At 42.1% G+C, this 26,473-nt stretch overlaps 2 protein-coding genes and 1 long non-coding RNA gene across 5 annotated transcripts in view; 1 reads left to right on the top strand and 2 right to left on the bottom strand.

Annotated features, from left to right (window-relative positions):
- The window catches only part of KIAA1958 (KIAA1958 ortholog), a 73,157-nt gene extending 71,226 nt beyond the window's left edge, over positions 1 to 1,931 (bottom strand). For 2 of the 3 annotated variants that reach the window (XM_063180962.1, XM_063180961.1), the window contains exon 1: positions 885 to 1,931. The gene's annotated coding sequence lies outside the window, so the exon portion shown is untranslated. The remainder of the gene's footprint in view (positions 1 to 884) is intronic. The other variant, XM_063180965.1, reaches the window with a different exon arrangement.
- Positions 1,932 to 2,035: 104 nt separating this feature from the next.
- Positions 2,036 to 20,119, top strand: HSDL2 (hydroxysteroid dehydrogenase like 2). Its single transcript, XM_063180188.1, has 11 exons — positions 2,036 to 2,103; positions 4,878 to 5,041; positions 5,452 to 5,550; positions 5,681 to 5,795; positions 10,377 to 10,480; positions 11,423 to 11,521; positions 16,407 to 16,601; positions 17,110 to 17,181; positions 18,565 to 18,753; positions 19,208 to 19,336; positions 19,806 to 20,119. Exons 1-11 carry the CDS (start codon positions 2,087 to 2,089, stop codon positions 19,916 to 19,918), a joined length of 1,296 nt encoding a protein of 431 aa, XP_063036258.1. The 5' UTR covers positions 2,036 to 2,086; the 3' UTR covers positions 19,919 to 20,119.
- Positions 18,198 to 26,473, bottom strand: part of LOC134431908 (uncharacterized) — a 34,761-nt gene continuing 26,485 nt past the window's right edge. The window contains exon 2 of the long non-coding RNA XR_010031142.1: positions 18,198 to 19,530. This is a non-coding gene — a long non-coding RNA (uncharacterized LOC134431908). The remainder of the gene's footprint in view (positions 19,531 to 26,473) is intronic.

Here is a 26,473-nt window from a genome sequence, read left to right as displayed (position 1 = left end):
CTGCGAGTAGCTGCGGGGTCAGGAGCCAACTCCGGGTGAATGCTGCACCATCGGAGGGAAGGGCACTTGGGAGAGCAGACGGGTGTCCTCCCCGTGTCCCCCAGGACCGCGGGGTTTCTGCAGTGTAGAGAGCAGAGCACAGGACTGCAAGCACAGACACAAGGGTGCTCAGTCCATGGTAAACCCGTGTTTCCCTGCTCAGCACCTGAGGTGAGGCAGGGTGAGCTGAAACTGAGTGCTCGAGCCTTCCACCTTCTGCAGTGCCTGTTCAATGCCTTCTGCCCCTCATGCTTAAAAAAGCCTTCCAGGAGGCAAACTGACCCTCCTGACACAGCAAAAAGCCCCATCACTTCAGTTCCCCTATTACATTCTGGAGAGAGAGAGAAAAAAAACAAACCAGGAAACAAAACAAACACTCAAGGGGAAGATGGCTGAACCGTGATGCCCAGGTGTTTCTCCTGCAGGTGCCTGTGAATGTAGATGAAAGGCAGCTCTCTACACACAGTCACTACGGCTCACTTCCATGGAGAACACCGCAGGCATGAGGCTTACAGCCTGGGTATGCCAAATGACCAATGCAGTCAAGCCGTGCATTGGTCATTTGGGCTGAGTGGCTGCAGGGAGAATGAAGGAAAAGCATGCCTGAAGATCTTAGCAAAGCACTATCACTTCCGTCTGTGCCGGATGTCAACCCTGGCAAAGCAGGTGGTATGGGAGATGTTATGGAGGTTACAAAGTGCTCAGACAGCCCTTGGCCCCTTTAGCCTGCTCTCACCTCAGTCATGCAGGAGTCTGCAGCCCTGCAACACTGTGAACTGCAGTGAAGGGAACCAACAACCACCATTATATTAATACACAGGCTAGTTCATCTACTCAGGGCTCACTTTGATTTCTGTTGAAGTCAGTAAAACCATCTGTCACAATTCTTCCAGCAGGTTCAGATCTACCAGGTGATTTCCCCTTCTGCCATCAGCTCTCTGTGAAACCTGAAGCCTTCTCAAGGTGCTGCACAGAATCTCTGTGAGAGCTGAAGGAGGAAAGACAAGCCAAAGGTGGAACCTGGTGGAAGATTTGCTAACCACAGTAACAGGTGGTCAGCATGGCAAGCACGGGAGGAAGTCAGAGTCTTCACTGGGCAACAGAGGGAGGACAAGGAAAAGTTATACATGCAGGGCACGGAGGAGAGGGATGACCTTGAAGTTATTGTGAAATAAGAGAGGTAGTAGTGGAAGGATGAAGGACAGGATAGGTGTGGCTGGGTGAAAAAAGACACAGGATCCTACTTCAGGCTATCTAATAAACAGGGAGTCACAAAATCATTAGAGTTGCAAGGGACTTTTGGAGATTATCTACTCCAACCGCCGTGTCAAGGCATGGTGACCTAGAGCAGATGACACAGCCCCCATGGGCAGCCTGTTCCAGTGCTGTGCCACCCTCAACACAAAGAAGTTGTCATGTTTCAGTGGAATTCTTGTAGTTTAGTTTAGTTTATGGCCACTGCTCCTTATTCTGTCTCTTGGCACCACGGTCTTGGCATCCAGCTTAGAGATACGCATATGCATTAAGGAGATCCCCTCGCACTCATCTCTGGACTAACAGGCCCAGCTCCGGCAGTCTGCCCTCAGAAGAGAAGGGCTCCAGGCCCCAAATCGCCTTAGTGCTCCCCCACCTCACTGACTGCAGTAGCTCCCTGTCTCTCTTGTCCTGAGGAGCCCCGAACTGGACACAGCACTCCAGAAGATGAGATGGCGGCAAAGCTCCAGTGATTTGAGTGGAATTGGCAGGAGACCAAAGCAAAGTTTCATACACACGACGGGAGAACGAAAGGATACGGAAAGCCTTCCAGATCCACTCTTCATCCCGCGTAGGTCTTTCTCCAGTCTCAGGTGAGCTCGCAGCCCGAGCCTGGCACCCGCGCTGCGCCCCAGCCCCCGGGCAGACCGGCAGGGCCCGGCGGGGGAGCGGCCCCGGCCCTGGTCCCGGCCCCGCCCCGCCCCGAGCGGCCGCGGCGGCTGCGCAGCGGAGCGGCCCCGGACCTGCCCCTGCCCCTGCCCCGGCCCGGCCCGGCCCGGCTGCCCGCGCCGCCATGCTGCCCAACACCGGGTAAGGTGTCCCCGCCGCGCCCGGACGGGGCTGCGCCGCCCGCCAGGGGCTCTCGGGGCGGGCGGGCTGCGGCCGGGGCCGCTGGGGGTTCGCGGGACACCCTGAGCGCTGTCGCCGTGCGGGGCGAGCGGGACTCGCAGCGGCCGAGGGCGAGGAGCTGTGGCGGAGGACACGCGTGTCCGAGGGGCCCGGGCAGCACCGGAACCCTAGGACGAGCAGTGCGGGTCGTACAGGGGACTTGAACGGTGCCTTATGCAAGGGAAGCAGTTACTGGAGGAGTTTAATGTAAATTAGGCAGTGTATCAGTAATTTCATATGGAACATTTTTATTAAAGTATAATTGCTTATTACTATTAGTATTGTTGTTGTTGCTATTTTTGTTATTATTTTTGTTATTGTTGTTTAGTATTATAGTCTTCTACTACTGTCTTACCTGGCAGCCAAATTTTCTTCCTGTATAGGATCTTAATTTAGAAGTGTTTTCTGCCTTTTGGCTTTTCAGATAACAGCTGGGAAGATAAGTTATTATTAGTTCCTGTGTGTTATAAAGAGGATTATTAAATTCCTAGCATCTGTGTAAGTCATTAAAAGTGTCCCTGATGTGACCTGAAGGTCTTTATTGGCAGTCATCTGTGGTGGGAAAGGAACCGATCTTGTTTTCCAAGATTGTAGGGCACAGATGTGAATTTGATGTTTTCTGTCTTATTAGCAGAATTCAGCTCTTAATGGAAGTGATGCAGATGTGACCTTCACAATACAGGTCATAAGATATTTGAGCCAGGCAGATGTGCTTTATGAACTTCAAACTACTGGGCTGCTAAATGAATTAAGAAAGAAATCCTTAGTCTTGCGAATATGACTAACTAACCACCACCCTCTGACCCTGACTAACCAACTAGTTTTTTACCTGTCATTTGCACATGCATTCAGATCATGGCATCATGTCTTAAATATGAAGCAAAAATACTATGACCGTGTTGAAAGACTTGCATTCACCCACTCTCTTAAGCAAAGGGCCTGCTATCCCTACCAGTGTAGCAGAAGTCTCTGAGCTTTTGATGTCCTTCACAAGCTTCTGCTGCAGGTGAACTTTGATTTTACTGGCACCACCCCAATGTGCCCTGGCAGTGTTTCTAATTCCTTCTCTGTGGCCTGTCTTTGCACCCACTCCCTGTATGACACTTTTCTTGGGAGCTAAGTTCCCTGCATAGTCCTGCTAGTCTCTGGTACACTTTCTTGTCTTCCTGAGTAGACCACTCCAGCCGCAGGCAGGGCTTAAAGCCCTATCAGCTTTTCTCTGCTCTTTTCTCCTCCAGAGCTGCCTCCTGCTGGACCCCTCTTCTAGGGGGTCCATTTGCCTCTTCTCTGACTAAGGTGAATTATGCTGACCTCATATTGATTGGTTGAAGGAGGTAGAAACTAGGTTCTGACCTTACTTCACTGACTTTTACACTTTGACTATGTATTCCACAGTTTAACTTTCCTCACTGTGTGACTGAGTTCATATCAGTAGATTTTTGTGGTTCACTCTTCTGTTTAGATATTTTTCTTCCCGTGCCTTTCTAAGACTCTAAGACTCTAAGATTTTGCAGATAAAAGCTGTTTGAAATGACATCATCTGGACATGGTTGACTTTCTGAGATCCTGTAGATGCCTACCTAGCCTTGCCGCTTCAGGGAAAGAGGCGTCTCCCCCTTTCTGCCCCATTCCAATTTTCTGCCTTTTGAAAGCAAACATCCTCCTAGAGAGCATTTAAGTGATAGATGTGCTCAGATTAGAGGGGAAAAACATACCTGAAACTGGATGGGGAGAAACAATACTAAGTTTGGCCCAGTCTGAAAGGAAAATTAATGGAAGCTCAGAGTGTAAGCTTTTGTAACATTTATGGTGTGACTTTTGTGATACAAGCAAAAATTGACGTTGCTGTTGCACATAGTTTATATTAATTCTTCAACTGAAGTTAAAATCCTGAACCTCCTGCATTTTGCTACAGTGTTACATAAAGAAACATTACCCTTATGTAAAGCACTGAAACACACATTCCTTCATATGCAAACCTGTTGTCTAAAAGACTTTATCATTGAATATGTTTGTGGAGTTGATATTTGTCTTTCCAAAAAATCAGGGATACTGTGTTAGCCAGACATCCTTCTTAAGCTTTAAAACTTGATAGTTTCTCTCAGTTGATTGGACCTGTTTATGGGAGGATCCACTGGACTACACACAGTTACTGGGAAGCTGTTGAGTATGGAGAAAAATTTAAGAGAAAAATTGCCATTTCTGAAAATAAAGCTTCTGGCATTTGCATATGGTGCTGTGGTTCCAGACTTTATACCCCATTGAGACATGAGTTTTTTGTATTTAGAGCATTGTGATTAATAGAATTCAGAAGATCTGTGTAGGTGTGTTGTCTTGTTGGAAACTGGCATTTTGTTTTTACAAATTACTTCTTTTCCATTGCTGAGAACATAGCAGCTCTGTTGTGATACAGTGTGTTGGATCTTTTTACAAAAAGGGAGAAATGTAACTGGGTAACTTTCTTTGTAGTGTTTGCAAACTTGGGATGTGGTCTTACATCAGTGCACTTCTCTGTAGCTGTAACCATCCCTTTTGTGTTCTTTGGGCTGTTTTCTTAGTAAAAGGATGAAGGCGTTTTTCTGGCTGGGATACTGTCCTAATTATGTTTGCCCTTAGAGTCTGATAAAAGTCAAATGATTAACAGCTTCTGTTTTATTCTTCTCTTCTTTACTGTCCACTTTCCCCTTCACCTTTAGGAAACTGGCAGGATGCACTCTCTTCATCACAGGTGCGAGCCGGGGCATTGGCAAGGCCATTGCTTTGAAAGCTGCCAAGGACGGTGCCAACATTGTGATAGCTGCCAAGACAGCTGAGCCCCATCCTACTCTTCCAGGGACTATCTACACTGCTGCACAAGAAAGTAAGTTGTTACAAGTGAAGGTGCTTGGCTGAGTGTATACCCTTGCTTAATTACTGTACCTGAGTGGAAAAATGCATAGACTGTTAGTTCGAGTTCACCTTTACTAAATTATGCTTAGTGCTTCTCTTGCCTCCCAGGAATGCTGTAATGCTACGGTAATGAAGATGGATGTATATATATAAATGTAAAAATGCTATGCTACTTGAGATGTATGAAATAAACATTTGCAGTGCTAAGATACTGTTTTGGCTTCCCTGTTCCTCCTATGATGTGTTAAAAGGTCACAATATGAGAGTGTGATTTTCAGTGCCATCTTGAAGTTGTCATTGCTTGAGAGGTTCTCAGAAGGTTTATGTTAGTTGTCCCATCTGAGAGAAAATTTTTAAATATTTAATTTTTTAATTGTGCAGTTGAAGCAGCTGGAGGAAAGGCTTTGCCATGCATTGTTAATGTGAGAGAAGAACAGCAAATCATTAATGCCGTGGAGAAAGCTGTTAAGACTTTTGGAGGTAAGTTAAGGTGTGGGGGAAGGCAGGCATTAACAGGCAGATTGTTCAAACAAAGAGAAAAAAGAACTGCCTGCCTTACTCATTTTTTTTTCTTTAAATGCTAATGTGAAATGGCTTACTTTAAAACCAGGGATTGATATTTTGGTGAATAATGCAAGCGCCATCTCTTTGACGGGCACTTTGGAAACAGCAACGAAGAAGGTCAATCTCATGATGGATGTCAATGTACGAGGAACCTATCTTACGTAAGTGCTGAGAGAAGGAAGCAAAGCAATTGTAACAGAATGCATGATGTTATTTCAGTTTTTCTGAGAAATTCTGTAGCTGTCTTACTGTCCTAGAATTTGAGTGCAGATATTCTGCATGTACTCACAGGAAGTTGCTCAGTTATTGGTCAACTGATTTGAATTAATATTTCCAAGAATTATTTGCTAGTTGGAGTAAACAGAAACGTTATTACTGAAGTCATTAAATGTTCACAAGCCCCTCCATGCATGTAGGAAGAAAAAAGTAATTTGTTTCAAATGAAGCTCCAGCTTGGCTTTGTTAAATGTTGGTGCTGTTTCATTTCAAGCAAAATGACTACATTTTTGCATACATCAAGTCAATATCTTACTTGTCAGCTTTCTTCTCATAAGCTTCTTTCTCATCTTGAGAAATGTTGTAAAACTCACCATACTTAAAAGAGAAATGTTGAACTTGTAACTTCATGATCCAAAGTGTTCTCCTCCTACTTTCAGCTTATCAATTCTATTGTTTATTTAAATGAACATACTAAGATTTGATTTCACAATTCCTGGGTTCCTTATTTTGCACATGCTAGGAGGTGGATTTAGCAGGTTGAATCATCATTACATTTTCAGAATGTCATTTAAATCACTGTCTTAAAATGAAGACTTGGATTTTCACAGGGTTTATAAAAAAGCCCATAAGATGATGGAGATTCTCTAAATCCAGATGTTGCTTGGTGTGATCAGAAAGCTTTGTATCAAAGTATCACGACAGAATTGTAGAATAGTTTGGGTTAGAAGGCACCTTTAAAGGTCATCTAGTCCAGTCCTCCTGTCTAGAACAGACTGATTGTCATTCTCCTTTCTGCAGATCAGTCTGGTTCCCAGCTCTTCATAAATTGCTGAATGGATTTAACTGTATTGCTGTAGCAAGTTCCATCTTCTCCTCCCCATCCAATAGCAGCAGTGATTTTCTTGATGTTACATCTAGCTATTCCAAATTAATGGGGAATTCTTAAACTGTATTTTTAGTCCTGTTCTACCTTGAAAAGATTAAAAATCAGGTTCTGTGTGCTGGAAGGGGAAAAGCATAAGAAAAATCAGCGCCTCTCAAGGGAATGGTCTTTGTCATTGTTTTTGTAGTTCTCAATTGAGAAAACCTAGTGAAGCATTTTGAGAAAACCTAGTGAAGCATTTTTGCCCTTGTTTCTCATTGATTTGTATGTTAAATCTGATTGTAATTTGTAGAGACCTACTTTCAGTTTAATGTTCAGAAAATTTCAATAGCTTATAAAAAAAGGTGTGGATTTTTTGCCTGTGTAGAGGTGGTACTAGGAAAGATTCCCCAGCTTACAGAGTATACCTGTTGACATAGGATCATGGAATTGTTAAATCATGGAAAGGATTGGGCTGAAAGAAAGCTTAAAACGTTTTCTGCTTCCAAGGGCTGGAAGAGACCTTAAAACTGTCTGCTTCCAAGCCCCCACCATAAGCAGAGGTATCTCCCATATACCAGGTTGCTCTGAGCCTATCCAGCCTGACCTTGAACCCTTCAATGGGTGGGGAATCTACAGTTTCTTAGGCAACATGTTCCAATGCCTTACCACTCTCAGAGTAAAGAATTTCTTCCTAATATCTAATCTCAACCCACCCTCTTTCAATTTAAAGCCATCCATTCATCCCCCAGCCTGTGCTGATACTGGGAGTGTCCTGACCCAGGTGCAGCACCTGTTCTTGGTCTTGTTAAACCTCATGAGATCCCCATGTGCTCACATCTCAAACTTGTCCAGGTTCCTCTGGATGGCATCCTGACCTTTAGTGGTGTCTACAGCACCACTCAGTTTGGGATCATCTGCAAATTTGTTGAGGGTGCTCTTGATCTCTTCATCTGTGTCATTGATGGAGACATGGACTAACACTGGTCCCAATACCCACCCATGAGCGACACCTCCTGTCACTGATACCCATCAGAGTTCTGATCCAATGACCACTACCCTCTGGATGCCACTGTCCAACCAATTTTTTATCCACTGAACAGTCTGCCCATTAAATCTTCTCTCCTCGAGTTACATAAAAGGATGTTATGAGGCACCTTCTCTAAAGCTATACAGACTAAATGACACCTGTAGTGCTACCCTTGACCTCTGGTGTAGTCCTTCTGTCGTAGAAAGCCTTTTGGTTGATCAGGGAGGACTTGCCCCTGATGAAGACCTTCTGACTGTCCCAAATCACTTCCCTGTCCTAGGATCACCTCCTGATTCTAGGAGGATCTGTTCCAAGATCTTCCCAGGCACGGAGGTGAGGCTGACAGGTTAGTAGTTGCCGGGGTTCTCTTGTCCACCCTTTTTAAACATTGGTATGTTTCCCCTTTTCCAGACACTTGGGTCTTCACCTGATTCCACAATTTTTCAAATATGGGGAGTGGCTTGGCAGACTATTCTCTCAGGACTGTGAGGTGCATGTCATCAGGCCCCAAGGACTTGTGTATGTTCAGGCTCCTCATGGTCAGAGTCCTCATCTTCACTTAAAGTGGGAAACACTTTGCTCTCCAAATCCCCATCCTTCTGTCCATCTACTTAACAGGTGTGGGAAGAGAAGTTGCCATTGAAGACTGAGGCAAAAAAGTTGAGCCTCTCAGCCTTCTTGCATTAGTTGCTACCAATGTTCCAGCCTTGCTTATCCCAGGGTGTATGTGTATACATTTTCTTTGCTTTCCTTTGCTGACTGACAGATCTGTAGAAGCCCTTTTTGTTATTCTTTGCATCCCTTGTAAAGTTCAGTTCCAGTTTCACTTTAGCTTTCCTCACCCCGAATGTGTACAACAAGTCTGGATATTCTTCACAGGATACTTTTTCCCTGTCTCCACTGGCTATGCATTTGTTTCTTGTCCTTTAATTTGACCAGCAGTTCTTGTACTCTTCTATTCCAGTCTCTTGCCTTCCTTGCCAATTTCTTTGCCATTGGGTCACTAGCTCTTGTGCTCTGTGGAAGGTGTCCTTAAAGATCTGCCAGTTCTGTTCTGCTCCCTTGTTTCTGAAGGCAGCGTTACAAGGGTTCCTGCTGGCTAACTCATTGAAGAACTGGAATTTTGCTCTTCTGAAGCTCTGGGCCCTGACTTTGCTCTTTGCCTGACCCATTTCCCTCCAAACTGTGAAGTCCATCGGTGCATGATCACTGCAGCCCAGGCTGTCTCCTGTCGTGATGTCCCTGATTAGCTCACTTAGGTTTGTGACCATCAGGTCCAGAATGGCATCCCTTCTGGTAGGGTTTTTACCTGGATCAAGGAGTATGCTCCATGAATCTCTTGGGTTGCCTACAGTTTGTTTTGCTACTTTTCCTTCAGATACTGGGGTGTCTGAAGTCTCCCAGTAGGACAAGAGTATGTATGTATACTCTTATACATACATAAGTATGATCCTTCCTGTAGCTGGAGCAAGACGGTCTCATCAATAGGCTACTCTTGGTCAGGGACCTGTAGTGACACCAACCACATGATTCCCTTTGTTGCCTCAGTCTCTGTTTCTTACCCACAGGCTTTTACCTGGTCATTGTTGTTGTTCACAGGTTGTTCTTCAGAGATGGCTCATCACACTCAATGCACTTGTTGAAGTAGAGGGCAACCCCTCCATCCCTCCTTTCTCCCTTGTCCCTTCTGATCAGGCTGTAGCAATCAATGGCTGCAATTGAGTCATGGGATTTATTGTACCAAGCTTCAATTATGGCAGCTAAGTTTCTTGGTTCCTATGCATTAAGAAATTGAGGCATCTGTTAGTGAACCTTCCACTGAAAAGAAATGAGACCCAAGACAGTTAAGGAGGTGGTAAATCATTTACTTTACTACTACTATGGTGATTTTGCTATTGAAGGTGGTGAAGTTGTTCCCTTTGTGGCTGAGAGTCTGCGTGGGTCCTGTTGGAATTTTTGAACTGTTGGTCACTAATGTGGTGATGTTTTCACCCTGTGAAGCTTGATTAAAAATTCTCAAGCAGAGATAAAATATAAACATGTGCCCTAGTGCTAGAAGTGAAGTCAAAAGACAGTTTCTGTAAAGCAGAAGTTCCAATTTACAGAGATGTGTGAATTCAAAGTAGAAATCTTTTAAAAGAGAATAGGGTTTCAGTTTTCTTTGGAATATTTGTAATAGCATTCTGCTATGCAGTATTATTTCTTCAATATGGTTTTAAAGAAGAAATAAGTATGGGATCAGAAGAAAATATTTTTATGACTACATGATGCTCTACACTGTTAATTTTCATTGTTGCCTTAGAGTGTTTTGTTGCCACTACCAGAACTATTGAGATTATGGCTTCTGAGTATCTGGAAAATTAGCTTCAGTCAAAACTGATGCACTGATTTGAGAATGTGGTCCAGTTTGCAGGAATGAGTACTAGGCCTGAGATTAGTGATCTTTGACAGGTTTTTTTTTTTTTTTGTTGTTGTTGTTCTTTACATTAGTTAAATACTTGATATGAGAAGAGGCTTTGTCTTGGTCTGTTGTGAAAATACTGGTCTACTAGTATTGTTTTTACTGTAATTATAGGTGTTCCATAAAATAAGAGGCGACTGATTTGTCTGAATCTATCTTCTATCTTTTAGGTCTAAAGCATGTCTTCCCCACTTGAGGAAGAGTAAGAACCCCCATATCCTGAACCTTAGTCCACCGATGAATTTGAATCCCATGTGGTTCAAAAATCATTGTGGTGAGTAGCTTTCAGAGCCTTTGTTGGTATTTTGTGAGAAACAAGTAAGTGCCTGGTGAAGTGTGCAGTAGTGCTAGTGCAGAATGCCAGATCTTATATCCTTAGCACTGCATACAGACTGGCACTAATGGTTCCTCACAGCATTTTGTACCTGACCTACAAGAAATTGTTTTGTGGGAAAATGTAGGGCAGGTTTCAAGGCATCATCCATGCTTTTTGTTTTCAGGGTAAGTCTGTGATTTTTCTATCGGAATTGTGAGGATTACATATTTTCTGCTCCAAATAGAGACAGAAACCCAACATTTCTTTTCTTACTGATTCATCTTCCTGTTTTTTTTAGTATGGATAAAGCTCAGTGTTATCTTTTAATACAGAAATTATTTTGAGATGGAAAAAGAGCTCCATATTGTGTTGAAATTAGTGTTGCTCATTTTAAAACTGTAATAAACCCTTTCCATTTTGGAAATTTGTCATGTTAAACTCCAGCAAGTTCCAGTTCTTTTCCCAAGTTTCCATTCTCAAAGTAGACAGGTAACAAGGATATAGAACTCCCATTCCCCACGTTTTTTGTCTATAGGATTCTAGTTTGGTTCTTAACAGCTGCTATGCCTTAGGCATCTTAAAAAAAATTGATCACTCTTGTCAGTGTAGCCTGCATAAAAAGCATGACAAAATCCACCATGCAGGTAGGCTTCAGCTTTCTTTTTGGCAGAACATGTGTAGTTTTCATTTTGTTTGCAGTGAAAAGATGACAGACTACAGTTTATAGCTGATGGAGATAGCAGGTAGAAGGGAGAGATTTTAACTCTAGGAAAGTGCTATTTTTTCTGAAAGCTCTGAATTTTCCATATGAGCCAATTATTTGTTTTATATTCCTCTTATAATTAAAATTAGATTTTACATAGAGTCTAAACTTTTCTATTTTTTCACTTCTTGTCTTAGCTTATACCATTTCTAAATATGGGATGTCCATGTGTGTCTTGGGAATGGCAGAAGAATTTAGAGGAGAAGTTGCTGTCAATGCTTTATGGCCTAAAACAGGTATTTTTATTTTTTTTTTTAGTATTACTGAAATACTGACTTTCTGTATTTTTTCTGCTAAAGCTTATTTTATTGACACTGAATGTACTTCAGACTTCTTCTGGAATAGATTCAAGCAGTTCTTTTATGTGTTATCTTCTTTTATATATGTTGTGTTCTTTTATATATGTTATGAGCAGTTCTTTTATTTCTTCATCCTGCATGGGTTCTGGTTTTCATTGTAGTTCTCACTAGACTGTTGTCACTTTGATCTATACTCATCTTCATCTAGTTTAAAACCACACAGTTGAAGTGTGTGTGTGGTGTTTGGCTTGCCTGTGCTTTTTCTGATGCAGCCAGTGTTTTGGTTTGGACAGAATCACAAAAATAATTGTATGCTTTAATGAGTGGGTATTGAACATCTGTGTATGTAGTACTTTTTAGAATTCCTTGCTAGTTAGACAGCAGGAGCTTACTGACAAGACAGATACCTCTGTACATGTGGAAATAATTTTTAAAAGGCCTATTCCTGGAAGTTTTGGCACAGTGCAATTCTGTGAAGAGCTTTTCACAGAACCATCTGATTGCAAATGACAAGAAATTAAAGAGCTCTCTGGAAGAAAAATAGCTCAATGCTCCCATGTTGTATTAGCTTCAATTTGCTTTGTGTGGGTCAGTGAGGATAAGGACTGCTGTTGGAGGTTTGGCCAGCTGTTTGCCAAGGAGGCCAGTCTCTTTCCCCAGATATATTTATGGGCAGGAATTATACAGAGTGTTAAAATCAATACCATACAGAGGGTAATCCTGCCCCTTAGTGGTGTGTGCCCAGTCATTGTGTTAGAAAACATTACAACAGTGTTTATTTCCTTAACAAGTGCAAGGAAGGAAGAAGGAAGAGGAGATAAAAATATGAACCAAGATCCTCTTCTGAGGATGGTGCTCCTGTTTAAGAAGTGTTTGTACACAGACACTTTTCAGCGTTCTGCTGTTAGGAATTGCAAGCCCCTTTCAGCCTTTAGTGGGAACTGTAACTCTCTGATCTACTTTCTCTAAGGTGAGAAATGTGAGAAAAACTTAACTATTTCAGACAAAATCAGCCAAATTTCTGTGCTTGAATACTGTAGCTGATCATCAGTTGAACAGTTGGGTTGGTGTGCCTGACAGACTTGGTCCTTTTTCATTGGTCTGGATGCTTGCATCTTAAATGCTTCCAGTAAGTGGATGTCCCATAGTCCTGCTCACTCTGTGAGTTCTACCCACAGAAATTTTTTGGTAAGGGATAGACTTTTAAGATTATAATTATATCATTCACAATAATTACATCATCACAAAACCTGTACTATTTTGAAGACAAAAGGTCTTCATTTGTGATATACTGAAGGCAACTACATGCATAACTTCAAAATATGGATTGCCTTGTGGTGGAGTCAAGTTCACCTTTCAGGTTTCAAGTCTGTGTTGTATTTTTTTTTTGTTTCTGAGGCAGTTAAAAGAAATGTGCACTTGTTTCCACATACTTGCTTCTTGAATGCCCTGGGAAAACCTCAAAAAATTTTCCATGGAGATTTCTCAGTATCTATGTCATTTGGAATAGAACCATGAAACCTGATTCTTGGTCTTTAGCTCCCTAGATCCCACCCATCCCCTTTGCCTTGTCTTTAAAATGGCACTGTTAAATGGGTTTTATATCCCCTCAGACTCCAGTAAGTGGGAGTAACTTGGTTTCTCATTAACAGAGGTGACCTACCTACCATTGTATGGTTTTTGGTCATTGACTGATTTAACAATGTATATTTTCTATGAAAGTTAGGGATTGTAGAGGAATTAATTCAGATGATCTCATTCAGATAGAGAGACATGAAACTGCAGACTACCAATTTAACTTATTTTTTCATAAAAAGGGTGTTACAAGATTGCCTGTGTCTTGTAAGTACACACTTCATATGCTGTATAGACAGATTATGTGGATCCTCCACAGCTTTCTTATTCTGGATGTGCTGGAAAAACATCCACTACTATTGTGGAAATGAGTCAGTGGCTTTATGGGTCCTGTTAAAAGCTAAAGAATTTTTTTCTGCAGAGACCAGCTGGTTATAATAGGTATTTATTTTGCAACATGGCTGTTTCTCCTGCCCACCTGAATAATTTGACCTGAAAAATAATGGCAAGGGAAAAAAGAACCTGTGAGAATTTCTCCACCCTTTCCACAATGGAAACTTTTTCAGAGGGGCAGCTAACTTTATAAGCAGGTTACATTAAGTCTTGCATCACATAGTTGAATACACTATTTCTTTATAGTTTTGTCTTATGCTGCAGCACTCCAAGAATCAGTAGTAGTACCTGTGCCTCAGATGTCGTCTGGTATTAAAGAATATTTTTGGTGCCGTTAATAAGCTTCTATAAAATCTGACATTCTTAATGTGAGGAAGTGGGAAACCCAAACCAAATACAGTTATATCTTTCTCTTGAGCATTACATTTCCATTGTGTCCTTGGTAACATACCCATACCTGCTAAAGTAAGAGGAGAACACTCTGGGAGCTGCTACTGGTTACAGAGTGCAGCTGATACTTGTTCCCCACAGGATCCTGCAGAACATGAGGCTTGGAAGAGCAGGAAGATTCAATTTACAGATGAAAACTGTATATATTCTAATAAATGCTTTTTAAAAAAATCTATGTGAGATGCTGCAAAGAAATAAAAAAAAGTAATTAAGCTTTTTATAAAATCAAGGGTCTACAAGCAGAGCTTTTTTGTTTGCAGAAATCATGCCTGCTCATTCAGTGGTGCCTCCATGAAAACTGATGTGACATAAAGTATAAAAGATCATAATGTGTGAATTCTCCAGTACAAAAAAATGTGCTTTTGAAAGGTTTATCTTCCAAAAGTGATAAAGTTAACTTCCTTATTGTGAGCCTTCAGAGAGGCAGTGTTACAGACTTCCAGGGTATCTGAAATACAGTTGCAAAGTTCTTAATTTAAGAGCCAACTATCATCTCATACAAATGTGATTACCCTCAGTGTTAGTATGGATGCCAGGATCGGTTCATTAATCTGATTCTTTAAACACATGAAGGTATGTTGGTACTAAAATGCCAGAGTTCTCCATTTATCTAAAAGTGAAAGAGGACATCTGTCAAAAGGGCAAGGGGCAGTCCCATCACCAAGAGAGCAGAGGAATACTACAGGTGTCCTGGGACAGAACTGGAAGTCTATTGATGTGCATTAGAGGCAAACCTGCATCCTTTATATGAAATGAATATAATAATGTGCAACCAGACTACGAGGCAGTACTGTTTGAAACCTCTTTGCTTCAATCTATGCAGATAGGGTGACTGTGCTCAGAAGAATAATAGTTAACAGTAACAGAGAAGTGACAGACCTGTGGGACAGGGAAAGTGAGCAGCTTAATGAATCCTCAGAATAAATATATTTGAGTTAAGAGAACTTGATAAATTTCATCATAGTATTTGACAAAAATATTCTCTGCACTGTTGGTAGCTATTAAAAAAATAAATCTTGCTGGGCATATATCACTTCAGAAGACAAAAAAAAAGCAAATTTATTGATTTCCTTAAAGATGAGAAAATGACCTAGATAGACCTACACGTATGTGCAGTATATCTATTTGTCACTTTTTATTTAGTTGTGTGTTTGTAGCAGTTCAATTGATTTGAAAAAAAAAAGCAAACTGAGGTAGCTTAACAGTAAATGAAACCTAGAAGCTAATTCTCATCACAGAAAACTAATGTAATGTAGTCAATAGGGACATGTACACACGTCTGCACTCTCCTAGGGTACACTTGGACAGGAGCTCTCAGGCCAGTGCTTAAGATTTTGGTCCTTTTTTCCCAGTATGTACTTTAAAAGGTGAATGAATGATCCAGTTCAGATACACGTGTCCTGCCCAGTGCCTATTTTTTTTGCTATTTACGGAATGTTGTGATCATTTCTGTACCAAAATTGCTGTTACTTTGTGTGGAATGGAAGCACTGCAAGGAAGACAAAAATTTATCCTTCAAGATTTATCCTTCTGCTTCCCTGATGTTCTGGCCTGATATGTAGGAAAGGATTTGTGAATCTGCCTCAAAACTTGAGGGCAGAGTGTTGAGTTTTAAACAGCAGATGGGAAAAACTAATGAAGCAGAACATATGAGGGAAAAACAGTAAGATGGCAAATGTCAAAAGCTGCAACCCGATAGCTTTTCCATGGAATAGAAAGAAAAAAAATGGAATGGATACCTCAGCCTGCAAGAGCAAATCACAGACTTAGAGAGCAGCATGCCACAGTTTTAGTAGATCCAATGAGAGAAATGTAAAGAAGACTAGTAGAATGGCGCAGAAGTACCAGAATTGCTTAATAAAAGAATCAGAAGCCTAGGAGATGTGGATTTCATTCTTAGGTCTAACACAGCCTTTCTGTGAAATACTGAACAAGTCATGTGAGGGTTTTGTTATTTGGTTTATTAACTTAGGAGAAGCACTTTAGTAGCTCATGGGAGTTATCAAAAAGACTAAAATTAAGCATCAAGACTTTGAGTGTGATAATCACCAAAGCTAATTCCTCTTCATAACTGATGTGTCATACATTCACTTTCAGGAAAACTGTTGTCCTGTTAGCTTTTCATGTCCTGAACAACTATTGGAAAACTGGTGGGCTGACAAATACATAGAGGGAGGTGACTGTCAAAAAATGTTCTGGCATTTTTTGATTCCTGTGATAGTTTCATGGATTTTTACTGTTGCTTGTAAAGAATTATTTATTGGTTGGAAGTATTTCACAGCTTCTGTCTTCTAGAGTTTCCTTTTGCCTGAAAGGAAGGTAAAGTTTGTTTACCTGTGAAAGAAATGAGAATTCTATGTCATCAGTGTTAAAGCTTTGTTTTCTTGCCCTCTAAACTTTCTAGCCATACATACAGCTGCTATGGATATGCTGGGAGGAGCTGGAATAGAAAAACAGTGCAGGAAAACGGACATCCTGGCAGATGCTGCATATTGCATTTTGACAAAACCAAAAACTTTCACTGGGAACTTCATTATTGATGAAGTTTTGCTGAGAGAAGAAGGAGTTAAGGATTTTGATGTTTATGCAATTGCACCAGGTAAAGACATCTTTTAAAGGTGAGAAATAAATTCAAGAAGGAGGGAAGAATATATGGAGAATATTAATACACTTTTGTTTCTTAGAGTTCTTAAATTAGTTTATAAAAATGTTGCTTTGCCTCAGCTTTGAGAACATTCCTTAGTAGAAAGGCCATATGGATCCACTGAGAGTTTAATAATTAAATGTCTATTAAATTAAATTAAGAAATTCTTTAATGAGAAGAAAACCTACCTGCACTGTAGATGTATATATTACTATTTAACAGCTAATGAGATAGATTTTTTTTTGTTGTTTTTCTTCTCCAATGTTCTTCATTGCAACCTTAGAAGCCTTCTAGGGCAGATTTTAAATGAAAAAAATTCTAAACATGTTACTTCATGCCACATTTTTCCTTCAAATTTTAACTGAGATACAGTACTACTTGACTGTAGTTTCAGATGAAATGGATTCTTACTGTGCAAATCTGATTTACTTGGATCTATTAATACATTTTTCCTCCCTCTTAGGTCACCCTCTGATGCCTGACTTCTTCTTAGATGTTGAAATTGACACTACAGCTACGAACCAAGAAGGATATGGTAGGGAAAGCACTATGTGTACAAGTCCATAATTTCCATAATTAATTTCAAGTCACAATAATGAATGCTCTCTGTTTTTCTTTTTTTCCCTATGAATTTGGACTCCAGTCAAGCTTTTTTAGCAAAAACCATTTTCTCATTTGAAGAGTAAGATCTATGGAAATGACTATGTAGTTAAAACTGGGGGAAAAAAATCATACCTCTTGCAGGACTTCCATGGTGTAAAGTCAGTGCATTATTTTGAAGAATTCTTTTTTAATCATCTGAGTTGTGGTAGTAGGGAGGTCACAGGTCAGTATTGCTGGAAAAAGAAATTAGACTGCAAACAGCATATTTTGCGGAAACAGCATATTTTGCGGAAACAGCATATTTTGTGGGAATATCTCTTTTGCCTTGCTCATTTATACAAAAGAATATGACAAAAATCCTCCATGGCTCCTTACATGAAATGTGCACAATTTGCACATTTAAAATAGCTGTTGGGTGAAACGTAGAATTTTTTTTAGAAAAGCATTGCTTTTTCTTTTTCAGAATTGGTTTATGTCAAGCTGAAGGGCAACTAAGAGTGCTGAAACTGCTTTTATAGGAGTTTCAAAATAGGGATAAAGCCAGGGTAGAGGAGGCAAGCTTGGAAGTGTTCCTTTCTGGTGGAAATACTCCTTGAGCAGTCACACTAGGACCATTCTGCCAGGGACAGATGGTGTTAGTTCCTTGGGCTGCCAGTGCAGGTTATTCTGTAGGGATTCACAGAACAGATCTAAGTATTTTTGATACTGAGGATACCTAAGAGACTTTCAACAGCATTTTAAGGGGCTGTTCCACTTGATTGGCTTTGTAAATTGCAGAAGCTTTCATTTATTTCTAAATGTGCATGCTCATTGGGGTGAAGTAAGCCACTGATCAAAGCAGTAAATTTATTTCCACCTTAGAAGTTATTGCAGAAGAATTTGTAAAAATATGCATGTTCTTTAAAAGATAGACAAGACAGAAGTATTTTGAGATGAAAGCAATGGCCATTAAAGACAATGATTTTTTATTTTTAATGTTGTGTAGTTGTGTATGGATTACATTAGAAAACTGTTGTGTGAATGGCCATAATGACTTGTAAGCAGTCAAAATTAGAATTTTGCTGTGGTTTTATTTTGCTTTTCTTTTGCTCTGTCAGGAATCAAAATTTATCACAGAATTACATTTAGCGATGTACAACTATTCAGATTCCTGGTGGAGAAATTATCCTTTATCAGTGTTAATACTGAAATAGTAAAAGAACCACTTTCCCTACTTTGAAGCTTAAATTCTTTCAAATGGAGTTCTCTGCTTTTGGTTCTACATACACTTTTAAAGTGGTTTGCATTTGAAAGAGAAAAGTAATCTTTCTCATAGGTGCTGCCAAAGAGGAGAAGAAATTAAGCAGATCCCAGCAGGAAGGAGCAGATGCGGCCAAGGCAAAGACAGAATCTGCTGCAGCCATGCCATCGGGTCCTGTTGCAGAGACGTTCCGAGTTATTCAAGGGGCAGTGACTGAGGAGTACGTGAGAAGTACTCAGGGTGTCTTTCAGTTTGAGCTCTCTGGTAAGCCCACCGCTTGTGCAGCCTTGCCTGGCAAAGGCCCCGGTGTTTTCAGACAGAAACGCTTTGAAGCTGGTCCCGAAGCAGGCGGGCTCCTGTTCAGTTCCTGTGACGCTGGTGCCGCAGGCCCGCTGGAGCAGCCCCGGGCGCTGCTGTCCCTCTGTCCCGGCGCTGCTGTGGCCGCGCTCGGGGCGCTCTCGGGGCCACGGCAGAAGCGCCAGCTGCCAACGGCTCTGGAGCAGAGCGCGGCCTCTGGGCTCTCCTGCCCGCGGCCCCAGCCCGCGGCGCTTGGGGCGTCACGGGGGACGAGAGGTGACTCCTTGCAGAGCCCCGCCAGCGTGCGGGCTGCCACGGAGCCGCTGCAAACGCACGAGGCCGCGGGCGTCTGGCGGGGCGACAGAGAGGGAGGGCGCGGCAGTGCTTGCTGCCTTCTCACCGCGCTTCGCTCTCTGTCCAGGCGACGGTGGAGGCACTTGGTATATTGACCTGAAGACCAAGGGTGGGAGCGCTGGCTTCGGAAAGGCTCCCGTGACAGCTGATGTGGTCATGAGCATGTCGAGTGCTGACTTTGTGAAGATGTTCACAGGTGAGGGACAAAGGCCTTTGTCGAGGGCCACAGGTACCGGGAGAGCCAGAAAAGCTGTCCCAGAAAAGTCTCTGTGACAGGGGAGTAGAGAGGCTTCTCGCTCTGTGATCTGGGATTGGAGGAGCTTTCAGCTTTTTGTGGCTCTGGGGAGAGTGCAGGCAAGAACTGCTTGGATTTTTCTGCACTCCTGCATCCTGTGAACAGGAAGAGTGCAAAAAGTTACACTGCTTTTATTAACCAGGTACTGACATTTTAGCAGCCAGTGTATCTTCAGAGAGAACCAGTCAATGCATTGGGCTTGTGCTCTGCACATGTCTGAGCAGCGTCTCCTAAATGTGCCCTGCTCATACCAGGAGAACTTGGTAGCAGTATAGATGCTAAGGTTTCACTGTGGTGGCATTACGTTATCCTGTGCAAAGGCGTTTTCCACTTTCTTTGATATTCTGATGATTCTGTTTCTTCTTTTTAGGTAAATTAAAGCCAACTCTGGCCTTCATGACTGGAAGATTAAGGATTAAAGGAAACATGGCACTAGCAATAAAACTTGAGAAGATGCTTTCACAGCTTAATTCTAAACTGTGAGGGGAAACCATACTAGCACAACAGTGGCCTTTCATATATAACTGCAATGCTGTTTTAAATTTTTTGGCCTTGTTTTTCTGATGCAGTATAATACTGTATAATACTGATAAAATGTATTTTATCAGAGGTTTTTATAGAAGAAATAACTCAATCTCATTCAAAAGATGTCCATAATTAAACTAATTCTGTCTCAAGAATGCACTTAGTTTCCAGGTGTTTTCTTTATTTCTGCTCCTCTGGGTAACTGTAGGACATCTGAAGTGAGTTTTTTCCCTTGTAGTTGGTTTTGCACATATATCCCATGGAAAAGGTGGGTTGAGCAAATGTCACCCTGCAGATCAGTGCTACAAGTGCTATGCCAAATTAACTAAGCTGGCTTAGTAGTAGAAGTAATGTAGTCAGTTTAACAGAGCTTTAGTTACACCGGGTAAATTATTATCTCAAATTTTTCTCTCCTTTAATGAGTTTATTACCTACATGTATTATCTCTGTATTGCACTAAGGCTGTACAGCCATACTGAGTGATGAGCATGTTTTCTTCTTATGCAAATGTACACTTACAGACATGCATGCTCGTGCTGTCTCTCTTCTCCTACCCCTCTACATCCCTGCAGCCAGTCAATTTCCCCTTGCTTGCATTTGGCTGGTAAAGATTTAAGCTCACTGGTAAAATGATGCATGTCTCCACTTTGTAAGTGTGTAAGAGTACACACATGGTCTGTCACTTCATTTGACAGCATCTGCAAAGTCAGATGGAGCAACCTCTTAAAACATTTATTCATGGCAGCAAAAAAAACAGCCCAGATTCTGTGTCATTCATCCTTCTGAGCAAGCTGAGAAGGTTGCAACACTTAGGATTTATTTCTTAATTAACTTAAAAACACAAAAGTTTTTTTAGAGCCTGTGCTTGTTTAAAATTGCTTGACCTGCATTGAGAATGTCACATCTGTATTGCTTTCATCACAGTTCACAGAATCACAGAATGGGTCAGTTTGGAAGGGACCACATTGGGTCATCTGGTCCACCCTCCCTGCTCAAGTAGTGTTGTCCTAAAGTACATTGCACAGAATTAAATCCAGATGGTTCTTGAATATCTCCAGTGAAGGAATCTCTGTAACCTCTATGGGCAGCCTGTTCCAGTATGCAGTCAATCTCATAGTAAAAAAGTTCTTCCTCATATTTGAGTGGGAAATCCTGTTCATCAGTTTTGCCCATTGCTTCTTGACCTGTTGCTTGGTATCATTGAGAAGAGCCTGAATCCATGCTCTTGGCACCCTCCCTTCAGAGACTGATGAGGTAAGGCAGTTGAATTCTATTATAAAACTAATTTACCTCTGGCCTGCAGTCTCTGGAATCTTGAAAACTAGTAAAATAGGTTCCTTCCTCACCAGGCCCAAGGGGCTGGGGGTGCTGAAGGAGGGGGAGGAGTGCTACCATAATTCTGTGTTGGGCATTATGGCAGCACAGCGAAGGGTGGCTATGGCCAGGGGGCAGCATGAGTGGGCTGTAACGTGACCGCTCCCAGTCCAGCCCGCACACTGGACTGTGCTCAGTGGCTGCGCTCAGCCCGAGGCTCCATGAGATCTGTGTGCCCTAGTTACCTCCCATTGCGGCCAGTCCCAGGAGCCATGCCCAAAAGCTTCAGGCTCCACTGGGCAGTGTCTGCTTCTTAGCCTCATCGTGGTGGCTGAGTTGGTCACCCCATGACTGCTGGACTGCAGATCCCAGGTTACTGTCAGTCTGCTCAGATCTGGCAGCTCAAGGATAGCAGAAGTGCTGGCATGCACCAGGACATGGAAGGAAAGGCCGAACATGGGATGGAAAGAAAACAAGATCAAGCACTGGAAACCAGAGTCCTCTGGAGACCAAACACTTCAAGTGATAGTGATAATGCATACATACTGCTGGCTGTTGTAAAGAAGTCCTGTGCTCTGCTCTCTACACTGCAGAAACCCCGCGGTCCTGGGGGACACGGGGAGGACACCCGTCTGCTCTCCCAAGTGCCCTTCCCTCCGATGGTGCAGCATTCACCCGGAGTTGGCTCCTGACCCCGCAGCTACTCGCAGGAGAACGTGGAGCGCCCTTTCCTTTCAGAACGACTCCTTTAATGTCGGTGTTGGCCACGGGCCTTTGCCTTGCGCAAGGCGGCCGTGCCGCGCTGCCGCCCCGGCTGTGCCCGCTGTCCCTGCGCTCTCGGCTCTGCCGCTGCCTCCCTGCGCCGGCTGCGCCTCCGTGCGGGCCCCCGGCCGGGCTGAGCCGGCTGCAGCCCGGGAGGGCCGGGGAACTGCGGCAGTGCGGCAGGAGGTGGCGAGCAGGGTGCTGGCGAGCACGGTCAGCTGGGCCCCGAGTGTCCTGGCGACAGTGAGGTGATCTTTCAGGCTCGCAATCGGCTCTGAAAACACCGTCATGTGTGTCCTCCATGGGACGGTCTCAACACACTTGCAGCTGTCTTTGGCCCTGTCCTGTGAGTAGTGTGTAATGTATGTGTTTACATGCTTCCTCCGACTCAGTTCCATTAGCTCTCATGGGAAAATCTTCACTACCTGTCTCACACTGTTAGGAATATGTCTTTGGGGAATACTAGGTTTTGGCTGAATCTTCCTCTCATCTTGCCATTGAGCAAACTGTCTCTGGAGTGTACTATTTTCAGGAAGGACGAAAAACTTCAGTTACTTAATTCTTTTCCATCCTAGAGACCTTTTTGTTTATGGTATAAATTTACATAAGCCCATTTAATTGGAAACATTTATACTAATTTAAGAGACATTACACCAGCCACAGTGAATGTATGGTACAGGCTTCCAGGTACTCTGGAGACAGTGGAAGACTATTCAATTCCACTAGCACTACAAGAGCCTCTCCAGGGATAGTACATGTGCTTTTAGTGGCTCATGTTAGCCCCTCTGCAATGACTGTGGCAGAGATCATTCAGTGGCAGGAAATTAAGATATCAAGTGCCTGGCACAACACTTGTTTGTTCAGTATCAGGACTTTGAACTGAATTATAGAAGATTGCAGGGTTTTTTAGAACTGGAATTTGCAAATGGCAATACATCTATTTTACCAATGTTTTAAACTGCCAAGCATCTACCTTCAGAGCATCTTCTGGGAGCAGCTATTTCTATAGACAGCATTATTTGCCACAACTCCCTCACAAACAGACTGCTTAACACAGCAAGATAACATTTTCAGCCCACAAGGATGAAAATATTAATGACTTGTACTGCATATTATAAAGTTACCATATTATAAAGTTAACCATATCTGTTACCAAAATGGGAAAAACATGGCAGTTTCATGAATAAGTCACAGTAACTTACCTAATAGCACATTTCATTTACCAGGATTCATGTTAATGTTTCTTTTTAGGATTTCTTTTCAGCAGTGATATAAGCACAGACAGGACACTAGTTACCATATCAAATATTTGTATCTGTTCCAACTTACAGAAACTCCCAAAACTACATCCTATTTAGTCAGAATTCCATTTATTTAATAAAAATGAATATTTGAAATCTAGCTTTACCCATTACTCAAATAACTCATCTCTATTCCCTTGCTTGTGGCCTTATATTGGTTTCAGATTTTGCATCAGCATAAGCACTGCATATCCTCTAAGACTGTCTTTCCCCCCTCTTTTGCCTGTAACCATACTCCAAGCTTTCCTGGAAAAATCTAGGGTATTTGATTATCCTTAACTTATGTCAGTGCTCAGATTAGAGGAAGAAGTAAAAAACTGCCAGCTCAAGTATTTTTTAAGCTATCTGATAGGAGATTAACTTTGATCTGGTTATGCATGATCTGGTTAATCACATTGAAGTCTAGACAAATTAGTCCAGGGTTGTACCATTATCAGCTACTCCTCACTGTTTGTGTTCACCAATGCTCTGCATGTGCATTCACAACATGGCTCTCACAAAAGGGAGTAACCTGCTTCACACACAGGTGAATGCATATTTTGCAGCCCTGAGTGGCATATCACATTGGGCAGAGGCAAAAATATGAGGAGGCTTAGAGAAGGCAGCACAAAGTGCATCTATCAGGTGCCCCTGTAGTGTTACTCAGGCCATTATGAGGACCTTTCCATGATGATAAGTGTATTTGTGGGCTCAGAGAAAGTCACCTGTGAACTTGTGGAGATTGTCCAGGAGATCATGATCTGGGATCTTCTGATCTATACAGAGCTAATGAAACAAAAGACAGGCACTTAGAGATAGGGTTGATGTTCTCAGGTCTGTGCCAGGTCTGTACTCTGTGATTTTTCTATTTAAGATCCCTACTCCTCCATGTTTAGGGTGATAGGCAAACTACAAACAGAAAAAAAAACACCCTCGGTTGCCAGCTGAAGCATTCCTAGTCTCTTCCTGTGATTTCCAACCCACAAGGATACTTGTAGCTCAGCTGTACTGGTATAAAACTGGGTGGTCCTGCTATTAACCAGAATGGGAAATGCAGCCAGAGAGATTATGTCTTTTTTCTTCAAATTAGCCCATATGAATTCTGCAACTTTGTTAAAATTAAAAAAAAAAAAAAACAAAAACCCAAGAACAAAACCAAAAAAAAAACAACAATGAAAACTCAAACCACAAACAAAAAAACCCAACCAAACCCACAAACCCATAAAACATAGTAAAATCTAAACAAAATAACAAAACCAAAACAATAGAGAAAGACAGTTACATTTTGTTCTGTAACAGTAGGAAAAAAATAATGGAAGTTGGATATGTAAAGCTGGGTATACATGGATCTTTGTGCAGAACAGAAAGTATACTATGAATGTATATGCCTCCAACACTAACTAATGTAGTGTTGAAGGCATATACATTCCTGCTACATTATTTTAAGTTACTTCTTCAGTTTGCGGTTCTGATTTATCTGAAGTCGGCGAGGTCTTTACATCTAGTCATGTAAGAATTTATTCAAATGGACAAATCAAACTATTTGGGTAAAGCATTTCTATCTGTAGGATGTTCTTTGTCCTTCTAGAAGCATCTCCTTGCCATCTGCTTCCCTTGAGAATTTCCTCTGATGTTCACTTGGGTGTGTTTCTCCCAAAGACCTCTAGCCTACAGCAGTGCTCATGGTGCCTCAACCATGCAGCTGACTCAGATATCGTGTTACACTGGGATGATCAGTGTCAAGCTCAGTTATTTTTTCTTCAGAAACAGCTGGCTTAATCACATGTGTCCTCTGATTATTACTGTGCAAACAAAAATGTGGAATAGCAAGTATCCTGAGTTAGGATAAGAACAGCTAAAACACAGAATTCTATCAGAATTCATTACCTAGTTAGGAACCGCATTTTCCACTGCAAGGTATTTCATTATCAATTCTAAACAACTTTTGAATCATTAAAAAAGTATTTCTATGATCTTGCTGCAATGGAAGCATCTTTCTATACATTCTGTAGTCTAAAATCTGGGCTGGTTGAAAGGAATTGATGATTGAGAGACATAAAGTTCAATAGCAATGTAAGAAAGATCAAGAAACTGATAGAAGGTTAAAGAGCTGTAAAATGGAATCTGTGGTCAACCTCATTAGAGCTTTTACTGTCATTCAAGCAGTTTTCCTCTTAATGGCATGAATGCACAAAATATGGTGTGGTGTGATGTGGCATGGCATGGTATGGTGCATTCTGGTGTGACCATTGTGCTCTCAACTAAAGTGCATGAGACTACCTTTACATGAAACAGCTTCCCTTGCTAAATGAGACTGTTAGTAATTCACCTTTGATGAGGATTTTCTGTCTTTTCTAGGGAATTTTTAGATCAGTGTCTCTTTACAGTCTACTTGTCTGGGTTTTTTGTTTAAAGCATGACTTTAGTGCTTACAGGTAAGCCCTCTTTTTCCATATTCTTCTATCTAATAAGGTCAATCTGTGCAAGTCAATGAAGTTTATAAAACCCGTGAGTCACTGCCAGCCTGAAAAAAATGAAGCACATGTGGTGAGCGATGGTTGCTGTTTAACTTTTTTTTTCTTTTTTTTTTTTCCCCCCAAGATCTTTGCAGTTGGCTTTGAGGAGGGAGCTGCTGTTCTGGAAGATGTGTGGAACCTGGGGGAGGGCGGGAAGCATTGGCTCGGTCGGTGAGAGCGTGGTGCCAATAACGCTGAAGTTGTGTGCTGGATCGGCAGGGGCCCATTCATTTAAGAGCTGGACTCGATGATCCTTGTGGATCCTTTCCAGCTCAGAATATTCCATGGCTCCGTGGAGATCCCCGAGGAGGGCACGATGACTAGCTAGACGATTCTGCTCTCGCTGAGGTACTTTAGGAAACTGGGAGCAGGAGGGAGCGACACGGAATTTGACCACACGAGGGTGCGTGTGAGTAGTAAGAATGAGTAGGTCGCCGAGTATTTCGGGAAGCAAAACCCTCGCAGGTAAAACCCCGCTGTGCAGGGGTTTCCGCTGACCTCACCTAGCAATCAGTGAAAATAATCACCATATTGCCTATATGTACTCTAGACAGCACGGACACAGTAACTTCATGCTTGAAAAGCAGTCACTTAAAAGCACCATGTCAGACCTAGGGGATTTTTACCTACCGCAGGAACTG

Source organism: Melospiza melodia, chromosome Z (genome assembly GCF_035770615.1).
Source record: "Melospiza melodia melodia isolate bMelMel2 chromosome Z, bMelMel2.pri, whole genome shotgun sequence".
In the NCBI taxonomy this organism is placed as follows: Eukaryota; Metazoa; Chordata; class Aves; order Passeriformes; family Passerellidae; genus Melospiza; species Melospiza melodia.
This window is presented reverse-complemented; position numbering and strand designations above follow the sequence as displayed.